Below are 19581 nucleotides of genomic sequence, written 5' to 3'. Positions count from 1 at the left end.
CTTTATATCATAGAATCTTCCTATTTTAACAGTGCTTCTATAAGGTTGTATAAAAATGGAATTCTATTTTTTCATCAAATCTTAATTTTTCGTGGTCATTTTCACCCTTACCTATTTAGTCTTAAAGTTAATTAAAATTAAATTTTTATACAATTTATCGATTTGATTTTTTTAATTTTGTGTGTTTGCTTCGTCTTGTTATGGTTTTGTTTTGTCATGTTTTTTTTGTGCTGCAAGTTAATGCTTATAATAATCTACTTAAAATTTAGTCTTTTTTAATTTCGCTGTTTAATTAACAAGCTGAAAAAAGAGATTTACATTAGATATCATTTTTATGATAAGAATATTTTTTTTCACTTTTAAAGTTGGAGGACAGACGTACAACTTTAAAAAACTAACACAAAGTAACTTGGCCTAAAAAAGCACTGTGACTTTGGGTGGCATTAGCTTTAATGTAGAATAAATAGAAGCTGTGAAAAAAAGGATTCTTAAATGCAGCTGTCGCTGAAAAACCGTCAACTTATACCGTTTTTTTTTACGTTTTTACATTGCACTACATTAAACAAACTGAAAAACAAAATGCCACTGTCGTTATTCTGCTTTCCTTTGTGTATGTTGCATTTCTGCCTTTCCTCCTTTAGTTTTGTACATTATGTTATTAAAAAAGTGAATATAATGTTCATTTTTCATTGCTTGCACATATAATGCTAAGTACTGTAAGTACAAACAGGGAGAAGTATTCAGGGACGTCCAAGCTTTTTATTTTAAGAAGAATAAACGGTTGGGTCTCAAAGGTTTCAGAGTGAGGGAGGTGGGTAATCTAATACATTTTTTGGATCTACTGCAGTTCACGGTAAAATATTGCTGGTAAGCAATGTTTCCAAAAATCTATGAATTTTAAAGGCTGATAGCTGCCAAACGGCTGACCGTACAGATCATACCTGCACACCATTTTAAGCGGCATTAGAAGGCCTACAAATAATCTGGAATAGCCAAGATCCAATTATGCACAGGGAAAGCTTCACTGAAGAAAAAACGCGTAAAATAGTTCTTTTTCGCGCATTTCTCTGCACTGCGAGATAATTATGCATTATTGATTTATGGCTATTCCAGATTATTTGTAGGCCTTCTTATTCCGCTTAAAACAGTGTGCGGGCATGATCTGTACGTTCAGCCATTTGGAAGCTAGCAGCCTTTAAAATTCATAGATTTTTGGAAATATTGTTTACCAGCAATATTTTACCGTGAACTGCAGTTGATCCCATTTTTTTTTTTTTTGAGGGGGCCATAATGAAGGGTTTAAATGTTTCTTACCATTTCTTAATTTAATTGTTATTTTTTATTCAATTTGTTTAAGGGAAACTGTTCCCTGTTTGCATGTCAGATCTAATGTGTTGTATAGTGTAAGTGCAGCGTGGCTTGTTTATAGTTTATACAAATAATGTTCAATTATCTTCAATTTATGTGTGGCCAAGCTTGTATCCTTGCAGGGATGCGGTGCCGTGGGTAATTTATGTGTGGCCAAGCTTGTATCATAGCAGGGATGTGGTGCCGTGGGTAATTTATGTGTGGCCAAGCTTGTATCATAGCAGGGATGTGGTGCCGTGGGTAATTTATGTGTGGCTACCAAGCTTGTACCGTAGCAGGGATGCGGTGTCGTAGGTAATTTATGTGTGGCCACCAAGCTTGTACCATAGCATGGATGCGGTGCCGTGGGTAATTTATGTGTGGCCAAGCTTGTATCATAGCAGGGATGCGGTGCCGTGGGTAATTTATGTGTGGCCAAGCTTGTATCATAGCAGGGATGCGGTGCCGTGGGTAATTTATGTGTGGCCAAGCTTGTATCATAGCAGGGATGTGGTGCCATGGGTAATTTATGTGTGGCCAAGCTTGTATCATAGCAGGGATGTGGTGCTGTGGGTAATTTATGTGTGGCCAAGCTTGTATCATAGCAGGGATGTGGTGCCGTGGATAATTTATGTGTGGCCAAGGCCAAGCTTGTATCATAGCAGGGATGTGGTGCCGTGGGTAATTTATGTGTGGCCAAGCTTGTATCATAGCAGGGATGTGGTGCCGTGGGTAATTTATGTGTGGCCAAGCTTGTATCATAGCAGGGATAGCTTTTTTTTGTAAACAAAAACAAATAATGGGATAGGAGAACCCCCACTGCACCTATAGCAAATTTTGGATTTGGCAATACAGCAAACATCCAGGTTTAACTAATTTAACAATATGGTTCATCAGGCCTTAGAAATTTCTAATGTTTTTAAATTTACACAATACACATAGCATAACAAAGCAATAATCCCCATTCAACTCCAAATAAATTCCATATTGTTTAGCTTTTTACTTGATAAGAGCAAAAACAAGGATGACAACATCCATAAGTAGCGAAGCAGAAAAAATATGTATAAGAATTTAAAGATTAGTTGTCAAAAGCATGTATATTAGGGAAAAAATCACGAAACCTTTTCAACATTTGTTTTTAATTTCTTGATATTTATATTTCAGTACTATGACTAACAGACTGTCAGTCAAAGTAAATGGATGCTCAAAACAACGGGAAATTTAATTTTGATATTTTTAATTTCAAAAATTTTAAAAATCGGACCATAAACACCAAAATTGTGAGGAAAAATGTGAAAAATATGAAAATAGCCAAAAACCTGCAAAAAGGCAGTCTGACCGCCATTGATGTTTTCTTGAAACGACAGGAAATTAAATTTTGATATCTATAACTGAAAAACTTTGGAAATCGGACCATAAACACCAAAGGTATGGAGAAAAATGTAAAAAATACAAAAATAGCCTAAAACCTGCTTAAAGGCAGTCTGACCGTTATAATTGTTTTATTGAAAAGACAGGAAACTTAATTTTGATACTATAACTGAAAAAAATTTTGGAAATCGGACCATAAACACCAAAGATATGGACAAAAATGTGAAAAATACAAAAGTAGCCTAAAACCTGCTAAAAAGCGGTCCAACCGCCATTGATGTTTTATAGTTAATTGTGCTCCTTAATAATGGGAATGTTGTCAAAAAATTTCAGCCTTTTATCTTTTATAGGAGCCGAGAAAATCACGTTTCCCCCAAACTAAGACATACGGACATACGGACATACAGACAGACGGACAGACGGACATTGCAAGTTATAGAGTAGCTTCGCTACTAAAAATACATTCATATAATGCCTAAAATTTACATTTTGTATATTTAAATTTTGTAATCTGACCGTTGTTGAAAAAAAAAGTCAACAAAGACCATTCATTGTTATTTTATTTACACACAGCTCCATGAACAGGGATAAGTTTACATTCAAATTAAAATGGAGATTCATTTAATAGGCAGATTTACATAGTATTTTTTCATTAGAAAAAAAATGTCTATTATCTGAGGGGATCCGAAATCTTTGTGTACCTTAATAAGCCTTACTTATTTACCTTCAGAGATAATAAGGGATAAGATTATGGATGATAGATTGATATGCGTTCCCAATGATGATAAACAAAATTAACTCTTCTGTAGATTAATTTTATTGGTTGAAAGGTTTAGACACTAAAAGTTTATTACCAAGATATCCGAATTAAATAAAAATACCCAAAGTTTTGAGCCAGCAATAAAAAAATATTAAACATTGTGTACTAGTGGAGGAGTTTCATTGTTCCTTATTTGAAGAATGGGTGAAAGCACATAGTTTTCAATAGAAAATCAGGTGATTTAGTTTTAGAAAATATTTCTTATACGATATAAGGTTATTTAAGGTTAAATTTTAGAATTTTTTATGATACTCTTCCCCTTTCAAATACATTACCAATACTATTACCTTACCAAGAAAAATAAGAAAAAAGTTACACAAACACTTTCCTAATATTTACATTTGAACGTACTTTCAATTTTTTTCATCGTTCTTAAACAAAAAATATTCTCCAATTAGAAAATGAAATTGCAAATATTTCATATTGTTTTGGAATGCTAATGTAATAAAAAATATTTTTCATGAATGTACTGAACTATAATGACAAAATTCTTATTACAACAGGGCCTCGTAATACCCTTTAAAGGATTTAGTGTCCTATATGTCTTGATTACAAGGTATAGTGAATAATTACCCCTTCTTTTGTGTTGGTCGTTTTTATAAGTAAAGTCTAAGTGACCAACTTAGAAAAATAATATTTGCTTGTACATAAATCTCATTGACATGTCTGGCTCACAAAATTGAAAATATTACAGTCCGAACCAGGGCGTGCTCCAATGAACTTTTTTTTTTGGGGGGGGAGGAGACACCTCGCTGTTTAAAGCATAGAGAATGCCTTCTTTTGTTGAAATTTGTTTGAAGCCTTTAAAATGTCATTTCATGTATTAATAAACATGACACGGTTAATTAATTTCTAATTTGAAAATAGCCTAAAACTTGCCTTTTAGTAAACTCAAATATCATTCAATTATATAATTATGTGTAGTAAGAAAATGCCCCTTTAATTGTCATAATCCTTACACCCTAAGTATACACCTTACATTCTAAACGAATTTTTACTTAAAATTCTGTAAAAATATTTATAATTTGAAAATAAACGTTTTAAACTAGTACGTTAACAGAATAAGGTCAAATAAATATATTTTTGTCATAATATGGCCACTTAAATTTTATTTGGTGATAAGGTTTTTTGTTTGTCTGTTTGCTCTTTTACAATACTAACATTATTATTGCTATGCAAAAACATGTCTGTATTGCTTATGGATGCTATTTTCTTGTGTGTATGTTTTTTTTAGAAATGAATATTCAATCTAAAGTATTCTATATGCCTTTAACTTTTTCTCAGTCAACATGATTATAAAAAGAATAAACTTACTGTTTTTACTGCTAAAAAAGTTAAAGCCAAAATAGGCATTCTTGAGATAAAATATTCCTTCTTCGTTTTTGCTTGTTTGAATTGTTTTGTATCAATTTGTGAAAAGTGCATGTATTTAGTTTGAAAATAAATTAATTTTATTTCAAATATTATAATGCTTTACACCTTAATTCTCCTTTTTTTTTACCAAAACTAAAAATAAAAAGTGCCATTACATACATATTGCAATGCTTCTTCCTTTTTTGTAAATTAAGTATCTTCCTAAATGGTATTTGAAAACAAAAATGTACCATTAAAAAATCTTATTAAATCTAGTCAATAAGTTCACGTATTTAACATCTTTATGTATTTTTACTTTAAGCTACATTAAATTTATGTAAATTTTTTGGATACGTAGATTTGATAGAATACTCAAAAGTAAAGCCGTTAATGTAGTCAGGAAGATGGTTTATATAATGATAAACAAACTGTAGAAGGAATTTTAAGGTGAATTTACATCGAACCAATTTATCTTCATTTTTTATAGTATTTTTTCCCTTTTAAATCTTAACTTATTACTACCTATTTTACTTGTTGTTTATTATAATATTCTATCCCTTTCTGACATTATTAGATTGTTTAAATAAAGAAATATTTGTGATAAGATTTGTTATTGTGTATATTATATTACATTGTTAGGTTGTATTCAAATATAATTAGATTTTTTAGTTTTGTATTTTTTTTTTCGTTTTAGTGAGGTAGATTATGGGTTTGTGCAGGGACAAGGGCAAGTATTCTTGAAATTAAATTGCCAAATTCATTTATTTCGTTCGTTGACCACCTTTAACACCCTTTTTCTTCAACATATGTTATAGTTTTCATTTTAAGGAAAGAAACAAAAAGCGTTACCTGAAGCAAAATTTATTTTGTGTTATTAAATAAAACATAAAAAAATCCAATATCCGATACAACCCTAGTTTTTTTTATCAATAAGAAATTTTTTTTCTAGATTTAAAGGGGGGAGGCGGATGTGCCACTTTTTGAAACCAAAAGTAAAACGTGCATGATCTCAGCCCATAAATAGGGTTATAACTTTGAAGAAACGGCGGCGGTTCCGCCGCCGTTTCTTCACAGTTCCATATTGTTCACCACAAAAGCAACTGCTGTGCAGAATTTTAGAGCTGTAACTCTAATGGGCTGAGATCATGCACGTTTTACTTTTGGTTTTAAAAAGTGGCACATCCGCCTTCCCCCTTTTTTAAGTATTGAAAATCATGGGAGGGAGGAGAAGAGTGTAGAGGTGGTCAACTTAAGAAATATATGATTTTTCCACTTAGAACAAAGCAGAACAATCATGTAAACTTTATCAATGGTTTTAGTAAGTATGGAAATTTAAAGTTACAAACGTTAACTATAATAAATCTTGAATAGTTTGCCCTGTTCTACTATATGTTTCTTCAGAATACTGGCCTTTGATCCTCGTTTTGTGCTTTTAATTATTGTGTTTTGAATAATTTTAAGGGATAATACTATACAATAATATTGGCCTTTCTAGGACTAAAATTTACAAATAGTAGAATAGTGCTAACAAAGGTTAAGATTAGATTTTATTTAATTAGATTTTCACTGCTCTGTTCTACTATTTGTTTTTGAGTGACTTGCCCCTTTCTCTGCTTGACCTATAGGTTGTCAAGCGAAGCTGTCCTATAATTGAAGCCTTTGTTTTTCTGTTGGTATTTTGGATTTTTTATATGTTTTAGTTGTGATAAACTCAGCGGCCGTTCAGTAGTTACTAAAACCTATTTTTCTAATAATTAAGCGGCTCAACTTTTTTGGACAAATTTTAATTAAGGCTTTTTTACCCTTTGGCGGGTTTGTTAAGCCCCAGTTTTTATTCGAATAGTAAAACCAAGTTTCCTTTTTCAATATAATAATCAAAACCAGAAATAGAGCTGAGCTTTGACTCGACAGTTGCTTTAGTTATGTTCAATGTGGACGTACACTTGTTCCTGCCGAATTTTTTTCGTTTTTCTTGCAAATTTAGACTACCTACGTTTAAGCATCTGAGACAAACTTATTTTTTACAATAAAAAAAAATCCTTTTTATTTTCACTTAACTGTGATTTTTCAAACATGTCAACAATAAAAAAGTGCAAATATAAAGGATTTTTATAGTTGAAAAAAAACAAGTTTTTTTCAGATGATTCAAATAAAAATTGTCTAATTTGGTAAGAAAAAGCTAAAAACTCGTCGGGAAACGGTGGTTTTAGGCAGAACGGGAGTTTCTTTGAAAATAGGGTTGGTTTCAAGAAGTGTCTCATCTGCATACTCCCCTTTTAGCAATGTATTAATTTCATAAAAGCGAAAATATTAACGATTAATATTATTTACTTATTTACAATTTGATTTGCTAAATTACTTATGATTTCAAAGAAATAAGTAAATTGCCATTTTTTTTCTTTCAATAATTGCTTTGCTTATTATTTACCACATTAAACATTACAACTTAATTGGTGCACGTTTTATGCACGTTGTATTAATGTCGCATGCGCGTTAACGCACAAAACATCAAACATTACTTATCAGCAAAATTATTATTAAATATGAACGTTGTCTTATTATATTAATTATAATATATAATTACGCAGCTGCGATTTTAATATGGCTTATCGAGTTTTTTTGGCGGGAGTCAGCCGAATTGATATTTAGTGTCTGCGGCTGCGCGAATTATTGCGGCCGCGAAGTCTAATTGGCCGTGTGACTGATTATGCCATAGGCTGGCTGAGCCTTAATGGGTGGTTTTAAAGCAGCACTAAATTCAGCTGCGCGTTAGAATGCGACTGGGCCTTGATAATGTCCAAACATACTGACAATCATAAAAGCGAAGCTCGCAAATTAAAAAAAAATATTACACAAGTTTGACTTTCAGTTTTTGATGTAGCTACTGTAATATGGCTATTATACTTTGTGAGTGAATCGATGAAGAGCTGCTCTGAAAATTTTATTAACGAAAGTATTATAACCCAGGGAGTAAGGGAGGGGACAATGGGCAATTAATTCAATATAAGAGTTATCAAAGAAAGGGCATGAAATCCAGTTTAATCCAATAAATTTGTAGGAAATTAAAAAGGGATTGTTAATTGAATAATAGATTTCCATAGCATCATGTAAAGTGAAATCACAACTTGTTTTTGATGAAATATATAGAGGTTTTTTGGTGTGATTTTTATGTTAAAAGATTATTGGACCTGGCCAGCTCCTAGCAAGAATATGACTGCCCCTTTTTATTCTGTTTATTTCCCTTGCCCCTTTCCCCCACCTCCCTTCTCCCCGTCTGCTACATTCCAAACTAACACAACGAATATTTATTTCCCTTCCCCCCACTTCCCTTATCCCGTCTCCCCGTCTGCAATATTCAAAAAATACATAACGAGTAGCGGCATTCTATGCGCAAGTCCCCAAACTCAGTCAGAAACTGCTAAATTCTTGCACATTCCCTTTAAGCCAGTCCCCAAAGTCTGAGACTCCTAAAAATTGAATATTCGATCCATTGTCCCCTCCCTTACTCCCTGATTATAACCATGCCCATGCTCTTATTTTTGTCTGTTGGGAGGGGGAGGGGATTATTCAGGGTAAGGGAGGCAAGCAATATTTTTTATCCTCCAAAAATAATTCAAATATTTTTAAAAATACAGATACTTAAATGTTCCTCCCGTGAACTGGTGTCTTTGCGTACGGATCCTATCTAAAGGGAAGCTAGTCTTGTAGATCATTGGGTAAATCATTTGTAATCCAAGCTCATAATTCTATTTATTTTGATAGAAATATTTGTTTTTAGAAAGAATGGAGTCAAGAGCAGCCCTGGTAAAAAGAAAGATAATTAAGAAGTGAACATGAAGCTTTGTTAAAACAAGGATAGATATAAATTCTGAAAAAAATAATAGTTAGCACATGGTAGACACAGATTCATTTAAGATTCCTGGAATTTTTTCCAACTTTCCTCAAATTAGAAAATCTGTTCTTAACCAGTCTACTGTTAATTTTATTTAGAATACTTTCCCAGTTGGTTCATCAATATCTATAAAAATTTGAATATCTTTAAAAATTTACAACAAAACCATTCGGTTGAAAACTTCCGATATCTTCCCTAAAATTATCTTCAAACAAATCTTCGACAGTGCTCAAATTGAAGACTCAAATTGTATTTTGAAATTTTATATTTTTCTTGTATAGTCTTTTAATACCAGAAAAGAAAGCTTTAACTAATTGAATATATTTAGTTAGGTATACCTTTTACAAAAGTATACTCATTGAATGATTCTACCCAATGGCTGTAACTATGGGGATAATTCATGCAAGATATAGTTTTACCACCTAATTTTCTATTGATCATATTTCAATAAATGGGTTGTCAAACACTTTACTAATGTTCAACATACTTGAACTATTCTGAAAAAAAACAGAAAATCTGTCTGAGATTTTGTTATCCACAGAGCAGTTCTGGTTCTTCTCTACAATGTATCTTCTCATAGACCCTGGGAAAGTTTTTACCTATTTTTTAGGTGTCTGAGCGACCCTCATAAAAAGTACTTTATCCTAGCAAATTTACTTTCTTTTATGATAAAAATGAGGGCAGTAGGCATCTATAGTCCCTCCAGTACAGTCATAGGAATTTTGTCCTTATTACTTGATTTATTTAAAATCTATGCGAATCTATTTCATGAATTATCCCCTTCAAGCCATGATTTTGTTATTGAAACAAAGTGGTCCATAAACACACTAGTCAATGCATTCGTCGATTTCAGAGATATTAATCGCACAATTTTACATGAATAATTCTGCCTATGGTAGACTAAATAATATCATGCTGTGACTGAATGATTATTTGTCTCTGTAACCCCGCTAATATGTTTGAATATCCAGTAAAAGTGATTTAATACGCTGTTTTGGCACCAATAGTTGGCAAAAAAAAATGCACAATTGAACTTAAGTGGATATAGAGAAAACAAGGACAAATATAGCCTTTGGTTGTGTAGTAATATTAAAAACTACAAAATCAATTTAATTTTATGGCGGGTAGTGTCAATAAATCGTTTACTTGACTTCTTTTTCATTTAGTCTTTAACACTAAAAAGATTTAAATTCAATTATTTGGTACAAATTTCTTATTAACTCTCTTCTATGTACCGCATTTCATACATTCAAGACTTGAGTAATAGCGCAGCTAATTGTAAAACACAAACAAATTAGCTATGAAATAATTGTTTTTAAAGTTTGCCTAAAAAGTGTTTTTAATCCACGTTTACTTCAATATAACTGTTTCTAGTCTAAAACGTTATGTAAATGTTTTTATTATTTAAAAATCTATAGTAAAATTCATAGCTCATTATATAAGAAAGGCTTTAATGTGTTGTACTAAAAATCTTTGCTCGCTTCCCCAGCCCAGAGACAAGTATTGAGAACAAAAAAAAATAAGGCAGAGTTGGATGTAAGCAATTAAGTCTTAAGTCCGCTATACTTTTTGTTAATTTAAAAAACAAACTAAAAGTTTTCGAAAATTTTATTTTTCTACACATTTCTTTAGAATGCATGTCCCTTCTTTTGCTTACTAAGGTTGTTTTCAATGTGTAACTCTATCAAATTTATGGCATAATCTTTTATTTCTCTTGTTGTCTTATTTATGGCCCCGCTAAAGCTTATTTTTAAAAATGCATTAGTTGGAGGTTGGTATATATTTCGGGTAAACATTCAAATGCCCCGCCTCAAAAAGCCAGTAATAGAATTTAAAGTTAATATTTTGGACTTCCCATCAAATTCAAGGTAAATTATTCAGGTTTAAACTTAAACCAGGGGTATATATTCTGCATGGTTGACCCTGCTAAAGTGGGGGGAAGAATAATAAATATAAAGTTGGGGGGAAAATGTAAAATAATTAAGAGAAATGAAAACATTTTTTTCCATTTTTCTCTTCCTTGTTGAAAAAAAATCTAAAAGAATATGTGGGATAATATAATAATATGAATAAAATTAAGAATTCTGAATGTTTTTTTTCTATTTTTTCACCTTTCTTGATGTAAAAAACTAGTAGGGGGAAGAAAAAAAACATTTTGCAGCAGTGGTAAAAAAATTTATTCTTGTGCAGAATATACAACCCTGACTTAGGTGTTAAGTGGAGGGGGTTGAGTTTCTATAGAACAAAACAATGAGTGCAGGGGTTGTTAGTTTGTTAGTTATATATATGCCATGAGAGGGGGGGGGGTAGAGGAAAGAGGTAAAAGGCTATATAATGCAGGGAGAGGATGGGTTGATCTGTTTATTACACTAGTTAAGTTGAGTGTTCATACATTTCAGCCACTAATTGTAATCTACAGAAGGGTAATTTGTAATTCAAAGAAAATTATGGAGTAGCCCCTCTCTTTACTTGGAATTGTAAAACTTTTAAAAATCTTTTACATGTTTATGTTTTATATGTTATGTATTATTTATATGTTTTAATTGAAGAATAAGAATTAATTTAATTACTTTAAATTAATTTAGTTTCATGATTATGTTTAACAATGGTAGATGAATTTTTGCTAGCATTTTAATTTGCTGACCTGTATGCAATCCTAATCATACTACTAATGCTTGATAATTAGTGTCAATTCATTTCAGCAAAGATAAGTTTTTAAATTCTATTGGGGACCCTACAATATTGTTAAATCAAATATTAGAAGAATAACAGTATTATTGAATATTTTAAGATAGTTAAGGCTCTTTTTCACATAACTCTATCTATGATCATTTCCTATTTTATTTAATAGTAATGTATGAACACCATGCATGATGTATTTATTGCCATGAAGGGGGGGGGGCGAAGGAGAAGTGACACATTTGGAATTTTGGGGAGAGGGGAGGGGATACATTATGAAAGGGAATTATATGGCATGTATAATAAATTCTGTTAATGAGAGTGGGTAAATATCATTATCACTTATGCTTCAATAATTAAATGTCTATTTTAGTAAGTTTTTTTTTATAAATTACCATTTTTGAGCATTTCAATCAGTTTTTTTTTAAAACTCAACATATTTTTTCAAAATTATTTGAATATTTTGGCACAAAATAACAAAGCAGTTTAAAAATTATATCTATAATGCTTATTAGCGCTGTTCAGGGTGTTCAACCCCAATAATTAACATTGAAACCTTTAAAATTAGGCGGGAAATTAAAATACCCTATTGCTGGGTTTCTCAGGCCCGGGCTATGTGATACCTCGTCCTATATTTCAACTAGGAAAATATAAGAATTATATTTCAATCTAAGTGTTGTCAATCTATACAGGGAAAAGGATTAGTATACAAAAAAAAAACAGTGATGTGGAGCCGAAGTAATTTTAAGGCTTCTGTTTAATTACATGTCTGATTAGGGAGAAGGGTGATAGATACTAAACTTTGTATGGCAAAGTTCTAGTTTTTATGACAGCCCCCAACTGGAGTCAGAATTCTTTAAAAACTTTTTGGCTCACTGCCTCACTAAAATTGGTGAGGCTCGCTAAAAATTTTGTAAAAAAAATCCTCCAAAATCGCATTTAAAATCTACCAAAAATTGAATGAAATCATAAAAGGGTTATTAACATAAGATTTTGTTTAATTTTTGTAGATTTTTAATGCGATTTTGGAGGATTTTTACAAATTTTTTAGCGAGCCTCACTAAGTTTAGTGAGGTGGTGAGCCAAACAAAAAATTTTTTTTAAAGAATCTAACTCTGTTAATCGCTAAAGTCGTCGGCTCCACATTGTTACCAAAAAACAAATCAAGGACAGCATAGATAAAAATTTGTTAGAAAGAAAGCATTTTTACATCTGCCATAAAATTTTAATTACAATGTTTCGTTCACTTTGAAAAAGGGCTTAGAATTAGACTGTTTTGTTTATTATTCTTTTTCAATTTGGTAATTGTCAATTCTGTTCTAGTAATTGTTTTACAAGGTATACTTCTCCCTTTCCTAAATCTTCTATTTTATAAAGAATGTTTGTCAAAAATATATTTTATTTAAACATTTATTGTTATTTTTAATACTGATCTCAATAAACTATTTCTATTCGTCAATTATTTGAATTTTTTATTATTTTTATCAAACGCTACGTTAAAGTCAAACTGAATCTAATTGCTTTTTTGGGGTGTGTCGATCCATCCTTACGCAACGGTTTTATCTAGTTACAACAGTTAAGTACAATTTATAAAGCGTAGCAACCATACAATCACCACCGGAAAGTCCGTAGGTCCACTGAAAACATTTAGATTTTAACTTTTTTACCACAATTTTTTTAGAGGCAATTTTTAGATTACCTTTAAATCCAAATTAATTTTAAATATCAAAAGCATACATTTTACTAATGACACTTTGACAGAAATATGATAAATAAACTTTAATATTTAAGTGGAGATATTCTGAGCATAACTTATTAATTCTAAACATCTTGCCTTCATTTGTTAAAATGTTTTTAGACAGACTAGACAAACGTATTAAATAGACGTATTGTAATAGATATAACGCCATTTTGACAAAATAAATGTTGCCCGGACAGGTACTTACATCTGTGAGATTTTTTATTGATTGATAAGTCATAGAAGCCATGTTTAAAAAAAAAATTTGAAGTGTAAGTAAGCGCTTGAATCTTTTATAATGAAATTACGTCTACTAACATTTACAGTTGATAACAATTTAACTAAACTATTTCCTACACTCACGACTAAAGACAAAATATCAAAATATGGAAATTGTATTAGATAAATAGTTTCTTGTAAAGCTTTGTCTTAACTGAAAATATAGGGCCGAATCCTTTACAAATTCTTTGCTTAGCTTAGAAGCCAGTGTTTCCAAATTCCGTTGCATCTGACTAGGTAAGGAAGCTCTTAGGCTAGCCTTTTCTTTGATTTGGCATAGAAAAGATGATATTTTTAAAAATTTAATTTCCATCGATTATATCTGCTTTACAGCGCGGCGTAGATTATGTGTATAGACAACGTAATAACCAATTCAGATGAAGGTAGAGATACTTCGCTTCTAAAAAAAATAACTTTTTAGTTGAAAAGAGTTTTTGGTAAACATGAAAAGCCGAATACGCACCCACTTATCTATTAAACGTTGGTTCTATTATTATATCGACCTTTACATATAGTCATTTTTAGAATAGCGTTAAGATCTCCTAAATTTTGGTCGAATTATGATAATTAGATCCCTTTTAAATGATATTTATAGTTTACATACATCATTCAATTTTATGTCAATAGAACCCTTCAGCTTTAACAGGGGTTTTTCACAAGAAAATTTACGATAAAAAATTTCCTAGAAACTTTTTTATACCTACTCCTTTAACTGTTTCTGTATAATTATATTCTACAAAATCGAGCGATTAATTTAAAATTCTATTTACTAAAGAAAAAAAGATAGTTTACATTTATATTTTTAAAGGATTGGACTTTAAAAAGCAAGTCAGCAAAAAGAAAAAGGGCCTGGGTCCAATACTCAAAATATTATTTTGTGATTTATGTTAACGTTTTAAAACTAAATGTATTGTTATGTATCAAAGATTTGTAAAATAATACATTTTTTAAAAATTGATTATGGTAACTTGTAATTAGTGATAATTAAGTTTAACACAAGTTACACAGATAATAAAATACAATTAAGGCACGAACTCTGATGAATGTTTCCAATTCCATAGTTTTTATGTTTCTAAGCATATGAAACATAGACAAATGAAATATATTTGAGGCCCTAACTCTGATGATTGTTTCCAATTCCATGCTTTTTATGTTTCTAAACATGAGTGAAACAGACAAATGAAAAATATTTAAGGCCCGAACTCTGATGATTGTTTTCAATTCCATGCTTTTTATGTTTCTTAACATAGGAGACAAATGAAATATAAATTAAAGTCCCAACTCTGATGATTGATTCCAGTTCCATTTTTTTATGTTTCAAACATAAGTGCTTTAGACAAATATTTAGGGCCACAGCTCTGATTTTTGTTTCCAATTCCATATTTTTTATGTTTCTAAACATATGAAACACAGACAAATGAAATATATTTAAGGCCTTAACTCAGATAATTGTTTCCAATTCCATGCCTTTTATGATTCAAAACATGAGTGAAACAGACAAATGAAAAATATTTAAGGCCCGAACTCTGATGATTGTTTCCAATTCCATGCTTTTTATGTTTCTAAACATATAGAAAAAGACATATTTCATGAAAAATACTTTGTTATAATAGACGAAGTGAAAGGATCTCTGTGTGTCTGTTTGTACCGAAGGATTTTGCTAACCGCTGCACCATTATAGTTTTTTCTTTACAGGGTAGCTTGTCATATGTCCTGGGTAGGTTTATTCCTATTTTGGGGAGGACACCACAACCCTCCTAAGAGAAAATGCCACTAGAACTTCCGCCTAAGAGAAAATTTTATTTGATTTTTTTAAAAAGATTAAAAATGGGGTGGGGGTAGGTCGATTCCCCTCCCTTAGGAGCCGCTAGTATATTAATAATGTAGGTTTGACAGTGTAACTTATGTTTACAGTACCATAATTCCCTTTCCTTGGGTTTTTATTTCATTTAAGATATTTTGTTTTGTGTGTTTGTTTTGTGCTATACAAAACCATTCATAATATTATCAAATTATTATACTGGGATGTAACAACGACGTCCAAAGAAAGGGGGGGAGGGAGGAATAAAGCTTGAAAAAATGGTTGGTCTTCTCACCCGTCTTTGGGTTGTATTTATTCAATTTATCAAAAACATCATGATTAAATTTAAAGCAATAAAAGAGTTTTGATTATATTGTTTCAGTTAATATTTTTTTTAACCTCCCAGGACAGAAAGAAATACGGACAGACCCAAGTTATTATGTAGCTGTTCTGTTAAAAATTGACTGCAATCTTATTTCATGGTAATGAATTTTTCACTGCAGCAAAGATCATGGCAACATCCCTATGTATCAAGTGGACCATAAATAAACCATTCTTTAATCCTATTGAAGGTAACTGACTTTCTAACTGTTTAAAAGATCATGACAACATCCCTTATGCATTAGGTGGACCTTCAATAAAGGCTTCTGTGATCTTTTTTTACGGCAGCAAAGAGCAAATTGCAATATAAGTTGACTATTAATAAACCCCTTGTATAATACATTTTAAGTAACTTATGGCTTCGCACCTAGCTTTTCAGTTAATGCCTATGTTTAAAAAAAAGAAACTGTAAATTTTTAACAATTACAAAAGGTCGCAAAATAATTTTTTTGGGGGGTAGGGTATTTTCCCATCCACGCAAAAAGGGCTGAAAACCACCGTAGGACCAGTAGCTTTATTCTTCAAAGAGTAGGGGTCAATCGGTTTAGCAGTTACCGAGATCTTAAGCTTCAGAAAGACAGACATCGTTCTACTTTGTTATATGGATGACTTATTGTTTACAGTAAAGATCAAAGCAAAATTCCTTACGGCGTACGTAAGTGTACCATCAATAAACCCATCCTTTTATCAATTTTCATATTTTGTTTTAACTATACCTGTATTATAACTTCTGGGTAAATCTTTTCTAAAAATAATATGTATTGTGGTTCCATAGTTTTTGCTGATATGTTAGAAAAAATAATGTTTTATTATAGGCAATCTTTTTTTTAACATTATTTATTTTATTCTTTAATTTGAAATAAAGATTATTAAACCTCATAATTTGCTTTAGTTTGTATTTTAAGGTTGGCAAAAGCGTTTTTTTGTGACTCTTTAATACTCTGCTTCAATTAAGATAAAACAAGGATGACAACATCCATAAAAGTAAAGTAAACTATTCAGGCAGTCTGACTTTCAATATTATAGTTTGTAAAGTTGATAAAAAATCAATGTGTTTTAAATGGCAAACTTTTTGTTAATGCTATTGTATCTTGTGTTTTAAATCATGGTTATAATTCTAACATAAGAATTTAACTTTTTTATAAAAAAAATATACATGCTTCTTTTTTTCATAAACACAAATATGCAAACATAGTATACATACACACACAAACACAAAATGGATTCAATTCCCAGTATAGCTATACAAAAAAGCATTCTCATTCAAATATACTCTTTTTAAAATGCAACTTTTTAACATTTAAAAACAAACTCTTACATAAAGAAGATTATAAAAAAGAAAAAAAGCAACATAACAGCCGTAAGAAAAAAAAATCATGGATTGGCAAAAGCAAAACTTGAGTCTTAGAGCAATTGTTCAGTGGTCATAAAAAAGAAAATCACGAAACCTTTATATTTATATACGAAGGACCACCCGAACAAGTAAGATGTATGCAGGATGCTCTTTAGGGACAAACCCCAAACTGTCCCAGTTTTGAGCAAGACGATTCCTGTGACGTCATATAAAAAGGGAAGGGAAGAAGAAAATATCTTCCCTTTTCTCCCATCTCTTTTGAAGAGATTTTCTTCCCCCCTTCCCTTTCTCTTTTCCGAAACGTATATGACGTAACTGGAATCGTCTTGCTCAAAACTGGGACAGTTTGGGGTTTGTTCTTTTCCAAATAAAAAAAATCCTTCATTCTATCTTAAATAGAAGTCACGAAAATAAAAAAATTCCCTCACAGAACTATAAAAATTAATTACTAACAGACAAAATTAAAAAAAAAAAAAACAAGGAATTATTAAGAATTAATGAAAATTACCAAGGCTCGGCAGCCGCGCGACTAAGCCCCAAATCTAGACCCGTTTGGATACTTTGAATCATTTTTGTAATGAGGGACTGCTATATTTTGGTCAGGTTTACATTTCTAGATAAATTTAAAATGTAAAAGATTGTTTTCCCTGTGGCTTACAGGCGGAGCCCTGTTAAATACTTACCTGAGAATCTTCACAATAATTCCTTTTTATTTATCAGCTAAAGATAAATCATATTTCCTCTTGTAGAATTTATTTTAAATTTACCAATACAAATGTTTCCACAGGTAATCTTGACAAACACACACACGCCCACATATACACACACTGTAGACTTGAAACTATTTATGAAGAAAATAATGAAGCACCAATAATTAAAAAACTTTGCTATGAAGAAAATTTAATTTAGATAATTCTTTGAAATAACAAGAACAATAATGTTAATTTCTAGGTAAGTAAAACAATACAAATATAGAAAAATATTATACATTAATAAAAATATTTTCTTGTATTCATTCGAATCCGGTGGATAAAAACCGGTTCTCATCCATACGGAAAAACTATGTCTAGCATCGTATTATATCCAGCTTTCTACGAATATAAAAATGTACAATCATAAGATTAAAACCAGTTTTTTAGGCGGTGCCTTCGGCACCTCGGGGCTAAAAAAACTAGTTTTAATCTTATAATTGTACATTCTATATCCGCGGAAAGCCGTTTATAATACGATGCGAGAAATAACTATTCCTTCGGTGTAATTATATAATGTTGCTGAAAAACATCCTTATATAAAAGTAACAGGGTGTCTAGGTGTGTAACAATATCTCGACAATCACTTTACCGATATTTTTCTTCTTTAGAATATAGCTTCAAATAGGTCCTTAGAAGGGTTATGGCTATTTTTGTACAGGTTACCACCACACTACCTAGAAATTGGCTTCGCCAAAAAAAAATTTTTTTTTCGTCTGAAAGAAAAAGTGCCACTGCCTAATGAACCTAGAAAACTTGTTCATTTTATAGTTAAAGAGAAATTTCGCTTAGAAAAATAGATAGAATAGCCAATATAAAGGTAAAAGAAGGAAAAACTGAATTTTAATTATACTTAAAATCTAACAATTTGATGTTTAGTTATATGATTTAAAATATTTAAACAAAGATCAAATATCCATAAAAGCAAAGCATAACAAAAGTTTTAATAATAAAAATAACAAAAAATCAAAGAAAGAGGGGAAAAAACAATTAAAACTTTATAGAAAAAGTGTAAAGGTTTTAAAAATGTATATATTCTATTTGGCAGTTTTAAGAAGTTCTTCGCCTATGAAATCACGCCTGCTTGTTCTAGGAATTAGTTTGAAAATCAAACTATGATTAAATGATATCAAATTAATGTGCTATAATAATATTAAAAATATTATGTTTGAAAATGTCTGCAGTGGTAATTTAATAAGCTTTATGAGGGATAAATTATTTTCTCGTATTCATTCGAATCCGGTGGATAGGAACCGGTTCTCATCAATACGAAAAAACGAATGTCTAGCATCGTATTATATCCAGTTTTCTACGGATATAGAAATGTACAATCATAAGATTAAAACTAGTTTTTTTAGCCGGTGCCTTCGGCACCTCTGGGCTAAAAAAACTAGTTTTAATCTCATAATTGTACTTTCTATATCCGCGGAAAGCCGTTTATAATACGATGCGAGAAATAACTATTAAGGAATCTTAATATATTACTGTAACGATCATGATGATGTGTTATAACTTGCGATCCAACTATTCCTTACATACAAGCAGACAGATTGAAAGACGGGTACACTGGTACAGCCAATGTGTAGAAAAGTTTTGCAGTTAAATAATGATATTATATCATCCACAATTTCAGATAATAAAATGTCTTAATATTAGATCTTAAAATTTAAAACAATAGGTCCAAAGTAATAAAAGTTTGAATGGGTAGTCTACCTCCCCTTTCATTTCTCTCATCATTCCTTTTGGTTTAACCTCTCTCCCTTTTTTTGCCCCGTTTGTAAGAAATAACAGTTGGATGTGTAAAGTGGTATCTATAA

The 19581-nt window shown here is 31.0% G+C and overlaps 1 protein-coding gene across 11 annotated transcripts in view; it reads left to right on the top strand.

Moving 5' to 3' along the window:
- Nucleotides 1–11131, top strand: part of LOC145333813 (ethanolaminephosphotransferase 1-like) — a 394249-nt gene extending 383118 nt beyond the window's left edge. For 4 of the 11 annotated variants that reach the window (XR_013884620.1, XR_013884617.1, XR_013884614.1 and 1 more), the window contains one exon: nt 4888–5559. Coding sequence is in view for 1 of the 11 variants with exons in the window: in XM_080179112.1 (XP_080035238.1) it covers nt 8670–8715 (46 nt within the window). In the remaining 10 variants the exon portion in view is untranslated. Of the gene's footprint in view, nt 5560–8669 lie in introns of those variants that run through there. The other 7 variants (XR_013884623.1, XR_013884619.1, XR_013884611.1 and 4 more) reach the window with 3 other exon arrangements.
- Nucleotides 11132–19581: the final 8450 nt, after the last annotated feature.

Source organism: Acartia tonsa, chromosome 2, assembly GCF_053477335.1.
Source record: "Acartia tonsa isolate MP-2025a chromosome 2, ASM5347733v1, whole genome shotgun sequence".
NCBI classification, from domain to species: domain Eukaryota; kingdom Metazoa; phylum Arthropoda; class Copepoda; order Calanoida; family Acartiidae; genus Acartia; species Acartia tonsa.
This window is presented reverse-complemented; position numbering and strand designations above follow the sequence as displayed.